General features: G+C 42.1%; 2 protein-coding genes across 2 annotated transcripts in view; one reads left to right on the top strand and one right to left on the bottom strand.

Moving 5' to 3' along the window:
• The window catches only part of SPTBN5 (spectrin beta, non-erythrocytic 5), a 91,384-nt gene extending 79,918 nt beyond the window's left edge, over positions 1-11,466 (top strand). The window contains exons 56-67 of the mRNA XM_063398587.1: positions 308-463; positions 962-1,179; positions 2,809-2,998; positions 3,769-3,945; positions 4,860-4,964; positions 5,940-6,551; positions 7,524-7,595; positions 9,145-9,231; positions 9,619-9,710; positions 9,874-9,959; positions 10,431-10,566; positions 11,143-11,466. Of these exons, the coding sequence (XP_063254657.1) occupies positions 308-463; positions 962-1,179; positions 2,809-2,998; positions 3,769-3,945; positions 4,860-4,964; positions 5,940-6,551; positions 7,524-7,595; positions 9,145-9,231; positions 9,619-9,710; positions 9,874-9,959; positions 10,431-10,566; positions 11,143-11,317 (2,106 nt within the window). The 3' untranslated portion in view covers positions 11,318-11,466. The remainder of the gene's footprint in view (positions 1-307; positions 464-961; positions 1,180-2,808; positions 2,999-3,768; positions 3,946-4,859; positions 4,965-5,939; positions 6,552-7,523; positions 7,596-9,144; positions 9,232-9,618; positions 9,711-9,873; positions 9,960-10,430; positions 10,567-11,142) is intronic.
• A 1,009-nt stretch (positions 11,467-12,475) lies between these two features.
• The window catches only part of LOC134551229 (cytosolic phospholipase A2 beta-like), a 31,673-nt gene continuing 22,617 nt past the window's right edge, over positions 12,476-21,531 (bottom strand). Inside the window, exons 19-21 of the mRNA XM_063398586.1 lie at positions 19,813-19,979; positions 19,122-19,308; positions 12,476-16,807 (exon numbers count right to left, since the gene is read on the bottom strand). Of these exons, the coding sequence (XP_063254656.1) occupies positions 16,569-16,807; positions 19,122-19,308; positions 19,813-19,979 (593 nt within the window). The 3' untranslated portion in view covers positions 12,476-16,568. The remainder of the gene's footprint in view (positions 16,808-19,121; positions 19,309-19,812; positions 19,980-21,531) is intronic.

Genomic DNA, 21,531 nt, shown 5'->3' with positions numbered 1-21,531 from the left:
TATTTTAAGACAACTTCTGTGGTGTAGAGAGCTACTTTTAGAGGGCAACTCATGCTCTCCATTTTGATCATTCTTCTTATGTAGGGATAAATTGCTCTTTGGAGGCCTCTGCTTCTTTCCATAGTACAACAGAACTCGGGGAAATTAACACCTCACTTTCAGGTGACTTAATGGGGAAGATGTTTCATTTCTTCTCAAAATCCCCAGTCATCTTGTACTGCATTATGACATATTTGGGTTACCTTTTTTTGTGTTGAAGACACAAAATGCTGTAGAGTATCAATATTCAATTACTTCTTTATTCCAGAACCTACAAGCAGCCCATCAAGTTCACCAGTATGACCACGATGTGGATGAAGTAAAGGGGTGGATGCAGGAGAAAGAAGCTGTGGTGGATATAGAAGATTATGGGTATGATCTTCCAGGTGTACAGACACTTCTCACCCATCTTGAGGGAGTAGAGGTAAGAGGATCTGCAATGAAGCAGTGGCAAAAAATCATAGATGGCCAAAAAAAAAAGGAGATTGATTCTTAACTGGTGCCTCTCAAGGGTCTTGCTTGCAAGACAAATTTATTGCACCCTTAAATATGCTTTGTGCGTCAGAGAAGAGGGCCTTTTCCTCCAGTTTTTAACATTGGGATATTGTATTATTAATTTTTTTGCTTTTAAGGATGAACTTGTCTTCTAAAATCTATTCCAAGCTGTTATTATAATTGCAAAGGTGTCAGCTGAACCATAGGAAACTTCAGCTCCACATTTACCAAAATAATATGTCTCATGTCTAAAGAAGTTTCTTTTATGTTTGATGATGAATAAGGCATTAAAGGAAATTTGAGAGGCATTCAGATTTCCAGTCTCTGTACAGCCAGAGGGTAGAAAAAATATGCATCATCGTTAAATCCACTTTTGAGAGAGCTAAGTGATGACTTGGTCTTCCAATCCACTCTGTCTCTGTTCCAGAGAGACCTAGGAGTCATCATGAAAGAGCTGGAACGGATTAGAGGAGACGCTTGGCACCTCAGCCGCACATACCCTCAAGTTAAGGAAAACATCATGGAGAGACTCACAGATGTGGATGAGTGCTGGGAAAACTTGGACAAAAAGTTTCTGGAGAGGAAGGCAAGACTGAGCCAGGCAGAACAAGTCCAGCTCTACTTCAATGACTGCAGGGAGCTGATGTATGTATAGGCCTCTTGAATTTGGCAGTGGGCCTTATTTCTTGTCTTTCCCATACAGGATTTTCTAAATTATAGCTGTTAGTTACTTGATCCCTGCCCCAGGTGCTCTGCAGCTTGCTTTCAAGTCTCTTCGAATAATAATCGATGGCATCTCCTCAACAGCACTTCACAGAATTTACCAGGTATCAGAGGTGACCATGACACCTCAGCACAGTGTGCATGACAAAGACACCTTTTTAGACTAATTCCTAAAAAGGGTTCGAGAATTCCATCCCTGTGGATAAATTTGGTAGTTTTACAATTCCAGTTGAAAACACTGTTGATTGATTCTGTAGGAAGACAGGGCTAGATAGTGAAGTAATTTGTACACCTGCATAAATATCAGTGCCCCTTTTTCTCAGGGTCAAAGCAGCTGCATTAAAGATAATCTCCTAGAGTAGGTAATGAAAACTTTCACCTATGACAGGAGTAGAAATACAAAGACTGTGAAACGGTTACTACTGACTATTGGACATTTACTATGCTAAGAGATAGATCCTGAGCTCAGGTAAATCATGCATTAGTTTGTGCCAGTCGAGAGTTATAGAGTAGAAAATGTTTCTTTAAAAGTATCTATCAATATGCACTTTGTGCATATGAAGTACTTTCATGTGTGGTGATAAGGTTTGGATGGGCACCTGAAAGTCTCTGTGTTCCTTTAAAATGTAAAAAAATGCTTTAAAAGTGTGTAGCCTAGGCAATTGCAGTTAGTTCTTTCTGAGAATCTGAATGCACAATGCTTTGGTACGTGCATATCTACATCTGTATTTTTAATAGGCTGTGTATGGGAACAGCATTGGGAACATTATAAATCCCCCAGATGTTTGAGTAAACCTTCATCAATGTCTTGTATATTGCTATGGTTTAACCCCCCCAGTCAGCAGGAAGTACTTCCACAGCCAAGCCACTCACTGCCCCAGGTTCCCAGTGGGAAGGGGAGGAGAATCAGAAACTAAAAACAAGCAAACAAACAAAAAAACAACTCATTTCTTGAGATAAGTACACTCTAGTAATTGAAAAAAGTAAAATATAATGATACGAATGATGAAAATAATATTTAAAAAAAAAAAAAGGAAAATAACCCCCTAAAATCTATTGACACACAATACAATTGTTCATCACACACACACTGGTGCCCAGCGTGTCCCTAAGCAACCATTGGTCCCTTCTGACCAACTCCCCCCAGTTTATACACTGGGTATGCTGGTCTATGGTGTGGAGCATCCCTTTGGCCAGTTCAGCTCAGCTGTCCTGGCTGTGTTTCACCCCTGCCCAGCTGCTCCTGCCCCTCCTCACTGGGAGAGCCTGGGAAACTGGGAAGCCCTTGGCTTAGGGTTAGCACTACTCAGCAACAGCCAAAACAGCAGTGTGTTGTCAACACTATTCTCATACTAAATCCAAAGCTCAGCATTGTACCATTTATTAAGAACAGAATTAACTCTATCCCAGGAAAATCAGGACAATATTAATATCTTTTGTGACCAAATAAAATTATATACACATGTATCCACAGCCGTGGGATGTGTGCATTCCCAAATGTCCAACAGACTCAGATTCATTCCCTTTTCACCCTTTGTCCCTGTTCTGTAGGGCCTGGGCCAACGAGATGCATGCTCTGGTGATTTCTGAGGAACTGGCAAACGATGTCCTGGGAGCAGAGCTGCTCATCAAGCGCCATGAGGAATACAAGCGCGAGATAGAGAAGCAGTGGCTGAAATATGAGGAAATGCAGCAGGCAGGAGGTGACCTGATGAAGAATGGACATTTCATGACTGCAGAGGTGTGTTGAAGAGTTAAGTATTTTACAAACAAGAGTGAACAAAGACATGAAACAGACAGAAGGTGTAGCTTTGAACAGGACAATCAGGTTCTTTATTATTGAAAGCTACATATTTCGTGTGACACATAGGAAAATAAAACATATTTTAAAGCTCTTATGCTACATCACAATGCAATCACCTTGCATTGCTGATGTCCCTGAGTTCACCAGAAGAGATGTAATTCCTCAGAAATGTCCAAAGGGGCAAGAATGTCAAAATTTCTGTGATTCTGTTATCTGTGTATCTTTAGACTTTGCCCAAGACATTGTAGATCCAGAGATCACACCATCAAAACCATGTTCAGAATTTATGCAAGATTACAAAACTTCTGTTGTAGAAAGAACAAGAAGACTTTCCACAGTTGAAATCTCTCCATTGTTGCCTTGCCATAAGTGCATGCATGTGTTGAATCCTCTGGTTCTCCCTAGTTTTGTAGTACAAGTTGCCTGGGTATAAAGTTTCATCTTGGGAAATCCCATGGCAGAATATTTGTCATATAGTATGTGGAATATGCCTAAAATTGTATTATCTAGCTACATAATTTGCAGGCTAAATTAATTCGAGTAGGAAAAAAGGGGACTCAGACATCTTTTCTAAATTATGCTAACATCACAAAACTATCTGGAGGTCATCTTCTAAATCATGAAGGCAGATTACATGATAGTTGACTGTCATGTGAAAGTCTGATTGGGTTTTTCAACTGCTGGCATTACAAATATTCTTTTTCTAGATTGAAGAAAAACTGTTAGAGCTGTCAGAGCTGATGAAGAAGGTAAAGGAGAGCTGGGACATGAGGAAAGTGTTATATGAAGAAAACTGGGAGTTCCAATTGCTCCGCAGAGAGCTCGAACAAGCAGAAGCGTGGCTGGCTGCCAAGGAGAGCTTTCTTTCGGATCCCTCCTATGGGGTGAGTAACAACCATGCAGCATTACTGAGCACTGTGTGCCTCTTAGCATGTGCAGAGGGCCTGGCTCATGGACCAGCTCAGGCCTGGAATTAATCACAACCTCAACAGCAATGCGCCCTTGAGATTAGAAAGGGCGGGAGCTCTGTCCTCTTGCAGAAGTGAGTCCAGAGCTGCTGCTGCATTTGACATGGTGATGGGCTCCTGGAAGTGGTGGATTCCAGAGGGTGGTAGAAGTCTTGGAAGAATTCCAGATCACTTTTTCCATAACTTGCAGGAGGTTCAGCCTTCCCTGTCTTGCTGAGAGCCTGTTTCAAAAAGGTTTTTTCCCACCTTGTAGGGGAAAAAAAGAGGCTTTTCCCTCCTTGTTCTTCCATTAAGTGGTAGAATGTTTTACACAGACATCTAGCTTGTAAATTCCTTTTTAAATGCCAGCTGCATTTTTTTGTTGTTTTGTTCAGTATTTTTCTCATTGTTGACTGTCTTCTGATAATTTATAAGATTGGAAAACAGTCATGAACTTGGGTATCAGAAACTAAGCAGAGGACATGAAAGAAGTCTCAGATGCATTTGTAGGGCAGAACAAACTCTGTGTGTAGCACCAGCCAGAATCCAAGTACTCAATCTCCACATAAACAGCTATGGCTGGAAGCCATGGCACCACATGGCCTTGCAGAAAAGGGAAGGTTGGTATTTGAGTCTCCTTCTCCTGTACAGCAGACAGACTGCAAGACACAGACCTTTTTAAAATGTAAATTCAGATTTTGTCATACACTAACAGGGGTTTACACATCCAATTACAAAATTTTCAGAATCCTCACTTGGCTAAATAGAATGGATCAATCTGAAAATCTTAGGCATAATCTCTTCTGATGACTTGATTTGGGGCCTCCATATGTTGTAATTTTTCCATTTAGGATTCAGTGTCTGAAGTAGAGGAATTACTGAAGAAACACCATGATTTTGAGAAGATGCTTGCAGCACAGGAGGAGAAATTTGCTCAGCTCAGCAGGAAAACAAAGGTGAGTGGCAGGAGACTGATGAGCTGTGCATTATCAGGATGGTGTGAGTCACTGATTGTTTGAATGTCACTCCATGTAAGAGATGGGGTGAATGAGTAACCCAAGCTGAAATATTTCAGTGCAAAACCTATATGTGGATCAAAAGAGATCAACTAGCTTGAAAAAGCTGCAAGGGGGAAGTGGAAATTTTCTTCTGCCAGGACCAGCAAAAAGAGTGTGAGAAACAGGGTGAGCCCTTGCTATTCAGATGGGGAGATTTTGCTTCATTCAGGATTTTGGTAGGGAGCTGGGGCCCCTGAAAGTGAAAGAGGATAGCAAAGGGCTGAAAATAAATGGAGACCAAGGCACAGATAGACCTTTTTCCTTCTGGCTTAAGATTTTTACAATGGATTGTGTTAAATACCAAAGATGTTCAGTGAGCCTCTCAGATTCTCTGTCATTGTGGGGGTGGTTTTTTAAATTAGTTTCCTGAAATAACCAGAAAAACGTAACAGTTGTGTTTGACTTTAGGCTGAAAATTAATCTGTCTTTTGTGCAGTTATTTTCAAATTGGCTAAGTGAAGGGACGAATGGCCTTCCCTCCAAAATTTTCCATGAGAACAACCCAGGATAGTCAATATTTTTACAGAAAACTTAAAGAAGAAGTGGCACAAGAAAATGAGCACAGTTTCTCCTTAGATTATTAAAACAAAGGCCAGCCTCCAGAGAACATAGTAAGGGCAGAATTCACCATATTTGAGGTTAACTGCCATTAGTATTCATGATTTGGGCAACAAAATAATGCATAGCACATAGCAATTAGATTCAGATCTAACTCTAAGAATGCCAGTGGAAGTACAGGCCTTGAGATTCAGTGCCAGGAGATAGTTTATTTGAAATACTGTTCCTGCTTAAAATTAAAAAAAAAAAGTCTTAGGTAAGTATTCATGTTTGCATGAAGGTGATTTTAAAAAATGTAATACTGCTGTCCTACAGAGAGAGATGAATCTCCTTAAACAAGTGGACACAGAAGAAAGTGAGCAGAAGGATAAAAGCAAAATTGTACGGGTTCCTTCTCTGAAAAGAAAACCATCTGACAAAAGGAATCCACCACCAAAAGTGACAGAGATAACGAGCACCACACCAGTGCCACCCATACACAGCGTGACCTGGAGGGTCCCACTTGAAACTATTTTCTCTCCCGTTGAAAAATCTCCAAAGTTCCAAGAATTCACTTCCTTGGAAGTCCCTGAAGTGCTGAGCAGCAGCAAAACAGAAATGAAAGCTGAGACAAGGCTCGGTGAGATTGTCACTCCAGCTACACCAAGGATGGTAGGTCCACAAGATGCATCTTTGGAAAGTCACAGTTCTTTAGGCTCTCCTTTATCTCCTACTCCTATAAGCCAGCAGCACAGCAGCGGTTTGTCAGAATCACAAGCCACAGACCACATATCTCCTCAGGAAAAAGGTGCTATAGGCTCCTCTTTCTCCAGCCTGCAGACCAAACCAACAGCAATGCCACCCGAGCCTGGACAGAGGTCACTAGATAACTCACCAAACTTACTGCTGTCTAGCTCCTCTTGGGAGAGATTAAAGAACACATCTTCGGTAAGTCCCAGGAATTTCTGGTTCTCTCCTCACAAAACCACTAGCCTGTGCTAGTTCAAGTAAGGCAATAACAGGAAGTTCTGTGTGAAAGTCACAAAGAGGACCATACAGTGGGCATTCTGGTGGGTACACTCCTGGATTCAAACAAGAAGCATTTTATGTGTCTTTGCAATTCAAACACTTTCCACAAAGACAGTTGACTTAAGCAGCTATGTACAGCTTAAAAGTATTTTTGGTTTGCTAAGCTTTATAGTCTAGGTCTTGACAACTGTATTGGTTTCTGTTCTTCATTTCCTAAACTAGAGGCTATTCCTGCTGCTGAGTATTCAGCAGAGCACTTAAAACCCAATGGTATCTCACAAAGAGGATGATTTACCTACACCCTCTGTGTGAAGTGGCAGTGCTTAGTGTCCACTCTGTTTAGAAGTCAGAGAGAGGCAGGACTTCATGGCACACTTGTCAAAGAGCTGACCAGGTGCAAGACTAGAACCAACAACTCCTGGTTGCTCGTCCTGGCAGGAAATTCACAGTTAAGTCATTAGCAGACAAAATTGTTTCCTTTTGCTCCTCTGCTCTTGAAAGGAGCCCATTCGTCACATACCCAAGTGTACTAGACACTATACATTGGTGTAACTCAATAATTGTGGAGGTGGTATGAATAACTGGAACAACTTAAGCTGTAAAATGTATGTAATAATATAAAAATATTATTAGTTAATTAACACACTATGATAGAGCAAATTCCATAGGTAAATTGTTTGAGAAGGATTTGAATTATCTTTGTTTAGGTGGTCTGTCAAAGATAACAATTGCAACCAAGTGAGGATTTCGAGCTGTGCCATCAATGTAAAGGATAGAGGAACCAGAGATCAGTTTCTTGGCATGGAGTTTATCTAAAAAAGACATTCAGAAATGTAGCATAGGCCTAAGGGCCATTTTAAAGTTAAGTAGCAATGTTTTTGTATGTCTCAGGTTTCTGCAAGTTTCCAGAACATGGAGGGTTTCCTAGAGAAGCGAGACCAGCTCCTTCCACGAAGACAACAGGTAGAAACAAATGCCATCACTCTGGGTTATTTCATTTTTCCTTGAGTTATAGTCCAGATCTGATCTGAGCTCTTCAGGACAAACTGTTGCTGAAGAGAAGCTCAGCAGGGTGGGTTTACTTCAGCTATCCCTAAAATGCATGAGGAAGTGTCCACTGGCTTTGGCAGTACCTGATCTCTCAGAGAAGGAAACAATGGAATTTTTGCCTTTCATGGGAACCACACAGAACAGGGTCTGTCTACAGTTAATGGATTTATAAACCAGAGTCTAAGCTGTATGAACATGTTAATTACAGTTTCCTAATTATAAACGATATATCAACTGTTTTCAATGTATCATCTGAATTGGGGGGAAAAACCCCCAAATGAAACAACCAAAAAACCCCACAACAATCAAAAGAAAACACACCACAAAAAAACTGTAAAGCTTCATGATCCTGTAACAGCTTGTGATAGTTTTTCAGCAGTGGAAGCCCTCAGTCTCATGCTCCCAATATTTGTAATTTCTAACTGTGTTAGAACAGAATTAAGATTCTGTTTATCTTTGAAGAATTGGTTCCTTAAATACAGGTTTGAGTGAAACTGAAATCTAAATTCTTATCCTGGGAAATAATACCACTTCAAGTCAGTAGCCTAATGATCATGATAGGCCAGGAAATTTTCTAATATTCACCACCAATCTGCAGATATCAATGTTTGCTGAATGTCTGCACATAAACAAGTTGCCTTGGATTATTTGTCCCAGAGAATATTTCCTCTGAAATTTTCAACTTGAAAGACCTCTTTTATAAAGTGAATCTCATATGGACTTCATCTTCTGGAGGAAAAATTTAGTTTTTCTTCCCTTCTGGGCACACAGAATTTAGTGTTCAGAGATACTGAACTTCCATATTACCTAACAAGAAAAGCAGTGACTTACCTTCCTCAGAACTGCTTCCTTCCTTTTCTCAGAATGACCAAATTGTCAACTTTATTCACTGGAATAAAAAAATATGAATATAAGTTAAGGATCCTTCACTGAGAAGAGTCTCATGGCACTAGGCTAAGTTTCAGTGGTACATAGTTGGGGTTAGAAATAGCTGCTGCTTTTGCACATTGTTCAGTAGCATTCCACTGGGTTAGTTGAGTAAATGAAGAAGAATTCAGCAGCCACATTAGGAAGAAATAACACACTTGATAAAAGTAGCCCGTAACCAGCAGGCAGAGGCCAGTGCTCCAGCTAGGGAAAAAGGTGGAGGTTTAGTTGCCAAAAATTAGACAGAACTTTGATTATCCACCTTCAGTGATGTTGCTGACCACATGGTGTAGAGCTTGCTTGAACCAGGTAATGTCGTTTGTTCAGTTCTGACTCATAGAGTCCCTTTCTTGAATCCTATAAGAAACTATAGCAGGTTCTGTTTTATTAAGAGACAACAATGACTGTAAGAACTTCTGTGATCATAATATTGACAGATCCTGGCTTCCTGTGGAAGGTTTATGTGAAAGATTTCACTACTCCTATAAAATATATACTTCACAACTAAATTTTATTACCATTTCTATTCATTTAGCCACGCTCAAGGTCTTGGAAATCCTTCTATGTAAAACTTGATGGATTAAAGCTTGATTTCTATAATGATGACAAAGAAGCAACTCAGGTAACTTGTTTTTTTAAATCTTTTTAGCAAACTTTGTATATACATATGTAAAAATGAATTTTAAAATGTCACCTTTGGTTTGGGGCTAGGGTTATCCTCAAATGTCAGCTGAGTGAAAATTCAGCAATTATTTAACTGATACAAACAGATATGCTTCCAGAACTTTTCAAAGATACTTCTTTTAAGGTATAACTTATTCAAGGATTGCCTTCAAGATATAATGCAATCGTCCATGGTTCCTCTGTGGTTCGTCCTATTCAGTGATCCTAGGATTAAAGTTAGAAGCATAAAGAGATGGGTGTGTAGTCTGCCTGCAGGCTGGTATGGAATTGAATCCTAGCAGAAAGGACACAGAGGACATTTTGTTTTAATTTTATCCCCCTTCAGAATGTATCCACAGTCCTGTCCCTTGGCATTTCTGGTGCCAAATGTGAGAGGCTGGTGAATTACTCCAGGAAAGAGAACGCCTTCATGCTGCGGTGAGTCTCATGGAGAGGGTCACAAATAAAAGCCTGTGCAGCTCCCTGCCCACAGTCACCCAAGGCTGTATGGTGTTAGGAGGCATAACTGAAGTGTCTCACAAGAACAGAAGGTATAAGTCAAAACTGACAAGAATTCATCTTTTCGTGTCCTTATTTACAGGCTGAGAGATGGGGCAGAGTATTTCTTTGCAGCACCTTCTCAGACACTGATGGAGGACTGGCTGCAATCACTGCAGAATAATATAGGTATGTTCTCACTTCCTTTAAGAATGAGCTGTGCTTTTAGCAAGTGATGGTAAGATAAGAGAAGGACAAGCTGTCCTTAGTTTGGGGCATTTTGAGCCATCCTTTTCGCCTCTGTAAGAAAGCAATACACAAATCACCTAATACCTTGTGTAGTGACCTGGCAGAGAAATGCAGTCCAGGGAGACTTGCAAAGCAGTCTTTCAGTTGTACTGTGGCCAACATTGGGTTATTCTCTGGTAGGGGTGTGGGGCTGTATTTGTCCTTTTATTAAAGACCTGCTTTGGATTTGATCAACAGCTTTTCCTCTGAATCTCGATCTCTTCTGGACATCTCTCTATATAGTGGCTTACTGGGAAGGAAGCCACAGCATAATTACAAGTATGGTGGTCAGAGGAAATTGTTATGGACCCAGAAGTGGCAAACTCTGGTTCTAATGTTAGTTTTAATTTGTTGGTTTTTTTGACTCTGTAGGACATGGTAACAGATCCCATTCTACAGTGACAGCGCAAAGTTTCATTTCAAACACAGACACCTCCCAGAAAAGAGTGTGGGACTTTCCAGACAGGGACTCTGCTGAAAGACTAACCAGCAGAAGCTCACTCCTGAGGTATGGGCTCTGTGCTGCAAAGCTGAACAGATGTTAGTGCTGTTTGTGCTCAGGCTGCAGTCACCTACCAAGGGACTGCCCTGAGGTCAAAAAATCCTGCTCCTGTCACTAATGTCACAAAAATGATGTGGCCAGCAGGAGCAAGGCAGTGATTGTCCCCCTGTACTTGGCAGTGGTGAGGCAACACCTTTAGTGCTGTGTTCAGTTGTGAACCACTCCAAGAAAAATGGAGAGTGTCCAGAGAAGAGCAACAAAGCTGGAGAAGGGTCTGGAGAGCAAGTCCTACCAGGAGAGGCTGAGGGAACTGGGGTTGTTGAGACTGGGGAAAGGAGGTTCAGGGGAGACACAGGCAAGAAAAACAGCCACAGCCAAATTCAGAAATCTGGTCTGTTTAAATCAATTTTTCTTGCATTTAGAGTCTGTACAAATCTTACAGGCTATGATGTGAAATCCTAGTCCCACAGCTGGGCAGACTTTTGCTGCTGAGCTGGACACTTAATGAGTCCATACATATATAGGGAGACTTGAACTCCTCTAGATTATACCTGATTTTCTGATGATGCATTTTGTTGGTAGGAGAACACCTTCTTTCAAAATCAAACCAGAGAGAGAGTCTGCAGAATTTTCCAGAGATTTTAAAGAAGATGCACCTACAGTGACACGAGCCTCAATCACCACCCTCAGCCTCGAACAAAGTGGAAATGAAACAAAACAGCTTCCATCTCTACTAGGAGCAGGAAGAGAAAAATGACATTTACCTCCATGAATTCCAGACAATTATAACTTAACTCAGCCCTCTGGAAATGTATTGATATGTTTTAAGTTAATCACTTCCCTCTGAACTTCTAAAATTATGTATTTGATCTCATAAAATCTTTAAATATAATTAAACAGAATTGCATCTGGTATACTTTTGCATGTACAACAACTTTGTCATTTGCCATTATCACCTAAATGCTATCTACTCCAAGGTACTAAACCAAAGGGCAGGGAGACCTTTAAGCCAGACTGCTCAAATGAAATGATCCTGAGACAGGAATGGGGTGCAGTGAGCAGAGCATGAGGTGCAAGCTGTGAGTTAACTAAAGCCACATGCAAGTAGATTTGCAGATACCAACAGACTAGATTTAAGAGGCTTGGGTGGTCTGTGCAGCCAAAGGCAATGTTATATACTTCCTGCAGCACTTTGTGGTCTCCACAATCTTTACTTTTTACAACACATTAACCAACAATTCTCTATTTGCCAATTCTTTCTGAATGAAACTACCAGGAAAAAAAGTCCAGCAGTGTTACTCATTTTTAATGGAATCTGAAACTTAAATATTTAAGGCATGAACAATCAGTGTTTCAGTGTAAAAGGAGAAGAAAAGCAGGATAGCAAGGAGGAAGTCTAGTCCCCAGACAGCAAGCTTCACATGCTAAGGTAGGGTGTAATCATGGGGAAGAATATATACTTTTCACCCAACTTATCTCTGTTTCTGAGCCAAAGAAATGCTACTTAGCACGAAGATGGAGTGAAATGGCATTTCTCCACCCTCCCCAGGACAATGTAGTGGCTGGCAGCTCTTCACTGACAGATGGAAGCTAAAACTTCAACTCCTTAACTCTTCTCACAAGGACTTCAGCCTTCAGTCCTTTTTATGCAGTCTGAACCATCACTCCTGCTTTCTGCTTCCAGTCCTCTCCTCTGCATTGACTACTCCAGTGGTAGGGGAGGGGAGCACTTTACACCAAGTTTATGTAAATACTTTATTGGCACATGCAACATCTAGAGTTTAACTTGGTGTTCAGATCAGTCACAGGCATCCAACAAGTGAGCTAATAATTTCATTTTTTTGGCTAATCCATCTGTCTCCTCTGTTTACCCCAGCTGGAGCTGCTGTCTTTAATGAAAAACAAAAAACCCAGCATATCAAAGTAATGAGAAACATACATTTCATTACTGTTGATCATTTATAACTGATTTAAAAAACAAATCAAAACAAAACCAGCTTCAGTATTTTTAAACATTGTTTAATTGAACAAAGATGTGCCTTGGCTGTGGCACAGTACAGCTGCCTCCTCATCCCACCTTTTGCCATTCCACTGAAGAGGGCTTTACCTCGGGAGGTAGATTTTGTTCCAGGCTCTCCATACCTTTGAAAACCAGAAGATCTTCTCCCAGATTTCTTCTAATTTTGAAACCAGTGAATGCCCTGAGAAGTTCTCAGCACACACTCAGCATAAGTAGTGCTTATACACCTGGAAAAAACCTTGTCTTGTTTTTAAGTGCATAAAGACTTTCATGGGTCTGGCGATCTTTTGCAATATTTTATTTTTAATTAATATATTATTAAACAGGTAAAAGCCACAAGCAAGCAAATTCTATGAAGAGCAACTAACAGTTATAAGAACAATCTCATTTCCTTTGAGTTTGGCAGCAGATAGCAAGCTCTGGATTTTGGAGTTTCCCAGCAAAATCAGAGAGCAGTGATCTGGGGTGTATTTTGGATGAGGTTTTTGGCAGGCATGCATTCATCTTCAGTGCTTAAGCAAACACAACACCAGACCAGCCAGGCCTGGTTTATAAGTATGGCACATGCCTCTTTTCTCCTGGAAGTGCCTGCTCTGGTTTGCATGCTCTCTTTTCAGTCACAGCACAACTTGTGGTACTAGGCCAGGCAAGAATGGCACCAAGGGAAAAATAAACCACAGCCTCTGAGGAACAACAAAATTTCAGAGGTCTTTAGACTCCATGTTTACCCTAAAGGGAACAAGGACCAGTCCTGAGCACAAGTCACTGATCAGCCTTATGTCACTGAAACTATGCCCTATATTTCTGTGGGTTCGGGGCAATGCAAATCAGCATGCTCTGCACCAGAGCTCAGGAGTGCTTTCAGGGACAACCTGTGCCAGCCACCACCTCCCACAAGCTGCACAGACAAGACTGGGCAAGGTGTAGGTCCCTCCAACATGCAGAGTTCTCCAGCAGCCTCTGTCCTCATAAATGTCCTCCTGCTACACCATCAAGCCAGCAAGGCACTCCTTCAGAGTCACAGAATCACAGAATTGTTTAGGTTGGAAAAGACCTCTCCAACTATCCAGTCCAAATGTTAACTCAGCACTGCCACGTCCACCACTAAACTGGTCCCCTGTGCCACACCCACATCATGTTACAAAAACAAAAAGGCAACCAAAATGAAACAAAAAGGCACTCGGATGGGCAGTGATACAGCCCTCACATAATTACAGGCTCTGAAATGCAAAAATATATTTTTAAAAACCATTATCATTAAAGGCTACAGAGGTACCTCATGGTGCACTGAGGAAATGAAGGAGCACATGCCTGTCTGTGCCTCTGGCTGCAAGATTAGACAGCAGCTCCCAAACTGACTTCAAGTGTTGGCAAAACCTCTGGTGACAGAAGAGTCACACCACCTTCCCCACCCACAGCTCCCTCCCACCTCTTTCACTCCCTTCGTAACAGGATTTAACAGTCCCTCAGAACAGTAATTTCCCCACCAGCTGTGGGTTACCCAAAAACCTTGTGGTTTTGTGGCTCCTTCACATTTTACTGGGCCTTTCTCTTTGTATTAGCAGCACTGTGAATGCACCAAACATGCCCCAATCATTAGTCTGTGGAGCATTTTGAGAGACCAAACTTTCTCAGTGTGGTTGAGCTGCCTTGCTGCTGGGCGTGTGCTGCCAAGGTTCACAAGAGTTACAGATTGTTCTCTGTAGCCCATGAGCAAAACAGGGATACAATTTTGCAGCATCAGAGCTTTCTAGGACCAGCCAGAGGAGCATGGAAATAGTGCACACCTGTTGTGACAGGTAGAAGAATTATAAAAGAAAGGCCTCATAAAATCAGGCCTGCTCTATTAAATTAATAGCTAGCCTGTCATCTCTTCTAAGTGTAGTTAAGTGATTTGCAAGTTCTCATGCGAAAACAATCTTGGTGTGAAAGGTTCCTTAGCACAACAACCTGTTCTTGGGTTGAAAAATAAGTGCATCTGTGCATCTCATGGAACAATAAGATCTGTTCCATGAGAACCCATGAAGGAAAAATGTAAACAACCTGAATCTTAGCCCGTACACACAAATCACCTTCTGACCAAAAAATGAAGTAGTAGAAAACTACCAGCCAATAGGTGCTGCACACGAGGTGTGTGGAAACTGTATAAAGTAAGTGATGTGAATGAAGAATTGGCTTTTCCTGCATGAAGAAAATGGAGTCTCAGTAACTTATTGCAATACACACCTTGGGCATAGAGCCATGTGGGCTTGTATGTGCCACAAAACACTTTGCCAGGACATGCTGCTCTCCTGTGCAAAGGGAACAGATCCAGCTGGATCAGCTCTCAACTCAAAATGGCTCTTTATATTTTGTCTTGCAGCCAGTACCTGATTAGTTCTTAACTTCTCATGATCTGAATCCCAAAGTACAGTTGCATTCCAGCTGTTAAGGCTTCTCAGTTCTGGATGGCATTCCTTAGCTCAGCAAGTAAGCATCGTACAAGAAGCATTGCTGAGGCTTCAGTCAGGCAATCAAGTGTTTTGTAAATGCTCTCCCTTTGAGCTTCAATATTGCCTGCATATACCAAAAAGACAGACCTCTCTTTCTCATTCTTTGTCTGATTCTGGATTTCAAGTACAACTGATTCTAGATCTCAAGTAAATTTGCAACTCAGAATAAATATGTAAGATTTTCCTTGGAAGTTCTGAGGAAGTTCTGATATGCTGCGTTTGGAATAAATAATGCAGAAGCAGATCCAAATCCTTCAGCTTGAGGAAGTCCACAAACTTCTCTGACTTCTGTGGAGTTCTGTTTTATATTCTCAGCATCCTTCCCTGTCATCTTTTCAATGTAGTGGAGGGCTATAAAGATGTTCCAAGCTTCTAGCTCGAGGCAAAGTCTCTCACTGCATTCCAAAGCAAATGAAAACCAGGTGTCATTTTCCAAGTATTGTCCATTGGCAAGGAGGAAAATGGGTATCCTATTTTTTTAAATTTGTGCTCTATTTTATGTAGCACCTATTAAAAATACTTTGCCTGTGATGTTAGGGATAGAAGACTATAAAGGGCAAAATCTTCTGTGTGTGAAAATACAATGGCTCTGCACTCCGTGAGTTATGTTGTCCTGCATTCAGTTTATATCTGTAAGGAGAACCAGCTTATGTCTCAGTCATGATCACTAAATTAAATGTACCTCAGTCTATGGTAATTATTCCTCTCAAGCTTCCTGCTATGAAAAATGTGTTTCAGGCTCTCGACATTTTAATCCATAAAGGCACTGCTGATATAAATCAATACTATCCCTTGTCCTTTATGCAGAACTTTTCCTCCAGCCAGTGCTCAAAAGAACCCTGCTCACTCACTGCTGCTACCACCCTCTCTCTTGAAATGTAACCACCCCTTTCATGGTAGTCTGGAGCAGTGTTTCTGTGCCAAACTCTTGCAGAAGAATGTAAAAAAGGAGTAATTTCTAAATCAGCAAGGGGAATTGGCCAAAGTGCCATTGTCCACACTGCAGTTTGGCTGCTGTTCACATATATATGCCTGACTCCAAAGCTGAGCCCACCACTTCAGTGCAAATTCTGGTTGCTCAGCCTATCTGAAAATCTGGACATCACTGAATGCAAATGGCCAGGACTTGGTCTGTAATGCATTGAAAGGACACTGGCAATGGGCTCAGGGCTGAAGGGACAAGCTCATACAAAGAACTATCACCACCACCATATACTGTAACAGCAAGGAGGATCCTGGGAGGTCTCTGCTAACCAGGACCCTAATTTCTAAACAAGTAAGACCACATTGTGAGGCTCTTGTGGGCTGAAAATATGAGGGAAGGAGATAAAATAAACCCTTTTGAAAGCTAGGAGCTTGAACACTGCAAGATGAGAAATGTACAGGTTTACTCAGTTTTCTGCAAATAATGAACACTGTGATGTGTTGTGATGTGACTGTGATGTGTTGCAATGTGCTGCTATAGCCTTCGGTGGGGAACAGTACAAAAATCCAGCCTAGGGGTATCCAGAGTAGCTGGAGAAATTCCCAGTCCTTCTGCTTCTCTTTCGTTCTACAGCACTCCTGATTGCCTGGAGGAGCAGGTCTTTGTTATTGAGGATGTTGTATTTGCTCAGGTTCACAAGTTTATCAAAATTTTCAGAGGAGTAGATTAGCCTAATGAGGTAGTACGGTGAGCAGTTGTTGTCTAGATTTACTTTGCCTTCTTCCATCTCTGACTGACCACGCCTCACCCCTGCAGAGAAAGACAAAAGCCACCACAGTGAGATGAATCTGGAGTACTATCACACAGTGTTGTAGGGGACGGATCTACTTGTCACTGTTAAAAACAGCCCCCAGGAAATACTGCAAACCCACTCCACAGCTTGAAAGAGCCATTCCTGGTTGATTTTCCAGCTACTCCTCCTTCCCCTCCTGCTGAAGCTCAGACCTGGAAATCCTGCAGCAGAGCTGGCACAAATTCTTGCATTCCTCCTTGTCCTGCCCCTGCGGACATCATTCCTGGGCAGCACGCCCATGGGTCCACATTCTTTCCCAAACCCTGTAAGTCTGACTCTCAGATAAAAACATACACCTGGAACACTTCTCAAAACCCATGATCTCCCCTGGATTAGTGGTGACAAGTGCAGTTCTGCCAGCTAGAGTGAGTGGACAGCCCAGTACATACAAGGAGGCCTCGTGATGCTAACCACACAGGACTGCCTGTTGCAGAGTGCAAGGGGAACAGAGCATCCTACATCAGACTCCAGCCTGGTCTCAGGTTATGTCTCTTAGAATTGGCAACATCCATACTCCCTGTCACGTCAATGCTTTTGCTTAAAAGGACCCCCTAATTACCTGCACCAAGGACTTTGGCAGTCTCATGTTTACATTTCTACAAAATTTTTAGCTACATTTCTTTGCTGGGTTTTTTGCCTATCTCCTTGCAGTCTGAAGATGACTATCAGCAGGGCTACAAACAGACAGCTGAGACATTCCTAATGATTTCAACCAGAACCTCATGAAAAAGACACGAGAATTGTGCTTGAGACACAGCAGGTTTTAGTCTAACCTAGTGTTTTCTGAACAGCATGATCTCAAGGTGCTAGGCAAAGGCTACCACTAGAAGTGGCTGAATTAAAAACATCCAACGTTGCTTCATTGAGACTCACAATGCTGAGAGATGTATTATCTATGCTGTCCACATGCAGATAAAGCTGCATCTGCCTCAAGCGCACAAAAGCACAGTCTGTAACTACTGCACTGCAAAAGGGCACTTTTAGAATTGAAATAGTTAAAACCAAGAAAAATAAGTACCCACATTCCACAAGATGTCTCTCATCCCCCTGGAAACAAAAAACTCCACTGTTAAACTTGAAATCCATGAAAGCAGGTTGACAAGAACCCCCTCCTCCAACTACCCACATCAGTTGCTGGTTGTCAGCTTGATGGATGAATCACCAACTGCTCAGAGACATGCAGGTGAGTGTCAAAGCTCACCAGTTTGGGCCTGGAGCACAGAGAACTGGCACCAGCTGCTCTGCTCCCCAGTATCTCATCTATTTTAATCAGAGAGATTCCAAAATCTTCACCTGCTTTACCTGCCATCCACTGCTCAAAGACTGGATCTCACTACACATTGCCATTTGGACCATTTCCAGCTTCCACTGAACAAGCCTAGCTCCTTCTACAGAGTATCTCCTCTTTTCATCCACAGAGTTTCTAAATGTGATTTTCTAGGTTTAGCTCTTACTGTACATATTCACTGAGCATCACTGAACATCCTTTACTTTTTGCTGCTATCCCTACCCTTTCCAAAGACTCCTTCCCAAAGGCTCCCTCAGAGACTTCCATCTTGCTCTGGTCCCACTCACAGCCTCAACAGAATTTTGGGTAAAGCTGGAAGGAGCTCGCCCCAGGCACTTGAGCAGAGATAGCTGCACATCCCAGGCTGCCCCACATCTCTCTGCTCTGTCCCAGCTCCTACCAAGCACTACACAGAGCCTCTCTTACCACAGCCACACATGAGCCCCCTGCCCACGTCCCTGTGCCCAAGCCTGCTGTCCCTCAAGGCTTGGGAAGGATTTCCCTCTGCACTCACACCTCTGTCTCCCCCACAGGCAGCCTGCCTGGGGAAGGCAGGGCTGCAGGGCCAACCCTGGGCTGGATGTCCCAAGGGCCAGATCCTGCTTTCCAGCCCACCAGCAGGTCCTTCAGGAGGACCTTATCTCCCTGTTCCCACATCTCCCTGTTCCTTTTCTTTACTCTCCCCCTTCCCAGTGCCAGAGAAACTCCAGCACTCTGCCCATCTCTCTTTGCAGGACATGGCATCAGGCACAAGTGAGGAGTACCTGCAGCTCTGCTGCAAGGGCAGAGACATGAGCCATCTGCCACAGGCAGGGCTGGAGGAGGCAGTGTGGCACTGAGCTGCCCAGGACTGTGTCCTCTGTGCTCTTCAAGTGGAGAACAAGCAGCAGGAGCACGGAGGATGCTCCTCTGCCTGCCATCAGTAGACACCTAACACAAACCAGGGCTAGAGCACAGTGCACAGTTCTGTTGACTGCATTTACCTGGCTCCTTGAACTCCTTGAAGGTGTCATTCACCAAGGGAAAATGGATTACTATAGGTGCTCTGGGGTCCTCTGAATCCGCAAATATATAACATTCCTTTGGGTTCTTCTCTTCTTCTGGACTTAGCTCCACTTTGGGGAAGGGGATATTTTGTATCTTGCAATATTTATACGTCATCTCTAATTGCTGTGGGCACAGAATGTCACAGAGTTAAAGCTCTAAAAAAAGAATCAGGTTTACTCAGGTACCCCAGAAATACTGTGGCATCTTAACTCATTCCCTAGAAACACCGTGAATTGAGTGTGCAATCCAAAGTAACCACAGTACAACCTTACCTTCGACCACCACTCAACCTAAGTCAGATAATGCCACTTATCACCCTGTAACGTTTTACAAGGCCAAGTGAATGACCCAAAGTCACACTCAGAACTCATCATGACAGAAAAGGAGAGGTCACAGGCATGTCTCCAGCATTGTTTCTGCAATTCCCTGAGGATTCTAGGAAGTACATCCTGTAATTCCCTACAGGGAAAAGAGCCTAGCAGGTTCTGTAGTTCCGTTCTTGAAGGAAGTTTCTTTCTTCCTTCAAGGTAAGTTGATATATGATTAAGATTTAGACAGACACTTACTTAAAAGTTTTAATAAGATGAGTTTTACTCTGCAAGGAGCAGAGTAAGTTAATCTTCTCACCTTGAACACATGCCCCAAACCATAATCAAGGGATATAATGACATCTACGTTCCTCTCCGGCTTGAAAAGTGCTGCACCACTGGTGTTGATGAAATAGCCAACATCTATCAGACAAAGATATTTCTGCAGCGGTGTCAGATTGTTAGGGAAACCGTCCAGCACGGTGTCTGAAAAACATTTTAATATAGTTAATGGTGCATTTTTAGGAAAGGAGGAGTGAGTAATTCTGTACGTGCTAGATGCTAAGGGGAGTTCCTTGGTTACCCTTGAGACCAGGGTCACCTCCCTCCACAACATGAGCCCACAAACACAGCCTCAGGAGCATGCCCTTCAAACTGCACATCTGGACACACCTGGCCTGTTTCCACACTCTCCCAGGCACACTCACAAAGGCAGGCCCTGGGGCAGCCAGACAGAGGACAGGTGAGACATAGACTCCACTGACCTCACAGCTGCTCTGGGGAGTCATTTTTCACAGAATACAGACTTCCACAGATTTTTTTTCCCCTCTAAAAACTGGGAAAAATGCAAACAACAGAAACAATTTCACAGTGTGGCAACACAACTAACAGATCTAATACATCATAGCACTTTTGCATTGCTCGTTTTTTGCTTCTACCTTCTCAGCATTAGACTACTCTCTCAGGTTGAAAAGTCTGACTTCAACTCACTTTCAGTGATCTCATATAAACTATCTTAGCCGTACTGTAAAAAATACCACAACATCACCTACCAACAGCTTAAAATACTGCTTGAATTAATTAAACCTCACATTAGTGCCAAAAGGGGATTACACCAACAGGTGAGTTGAAATCTAAAGCCAGTTTCTGATAGCTAGACTCTTACTTCTCTGCTAGCCACCTTACCAGACTTCTCTGTAGACAGCAAGTTCTTTACTGTTCTTCTAGTACACTTTCAGTCTCAGGGAAGACAGAACATTTTGCCATAGTTTTAAATATCAAAATAGTTGTTTAAGAGTGCTCCTCAAGTTCACAAAATGAGGAAAGCCCAGAGCAGAATACTTGAGCCTTAAATCATTGCTTTAAGACATTTTAAGAAACTGTTGATCACAGAAATACTGTAGGTAAGTTCCAGCATTTCAATTCATTCAATCACTCTGCTTTCTTGGCCTCACTATGTAGTGTTGATTTAAACCATGCAGAGTAAATCCTGCTTGTTCCGTAGCCTGGAATGCTTCACACCAGCTTGAAGTAATAATTCATAATTTTTCCATTCCCTCAATGTCAAGTCTTTACAAAATGTGCTTATTTTAGCATTCAAGGCTGCTGAGAGTTCACAGATTCAACTGTGATAAGAGACATTTGCTTGCAGTCCCTCACAGAAGAAACAGAGCATAGTTTTTAGTTTTATTTGGCCTGGTGACCATTTTTAGATGTTAATTTAGATGTTTAAATTCCATTACCTGTGTTTTCTGATCACAGAGATGGAACTTTGCAGCATTTATTCATGGCTGCATATGTGAACTAGAAGCAGACATTTATCTTGTAAGAATCCCTTCTTCCATCCCATATCCAAATAGATATTTTAAAGAAATCCTGTCTCAGAAATACCCTTGGAAGTATGAATGGAACTGCAAATGCATTACACTAATTCCAGACTATTATTTCAATTTCTCATCAGGAAAATTAGGCATTGAAAATCTTGTTTTAATATGTCAGATAACCTGAGCTGCAAGGAAGCCTTTAAAACAAAACTCTA

This window comes from Prinia subflava, chromosome 5 (assembly GCF_021018805.1).
Source record: "Prinia subflava isolate CZ2003 ecotype Zambia chromosome 5, Cam_Psub_1.2, whole genome shotgun sequence".
Taxonomy (NCBI): Eukaryota; Metazoa; Chordata; class Aves; order Passeriformes; family Cisticolidae; genus Prinia; species Prinia subflava.
This window is presented reverse-complemented; position numbering and strand designations above follow the sequence as displayed.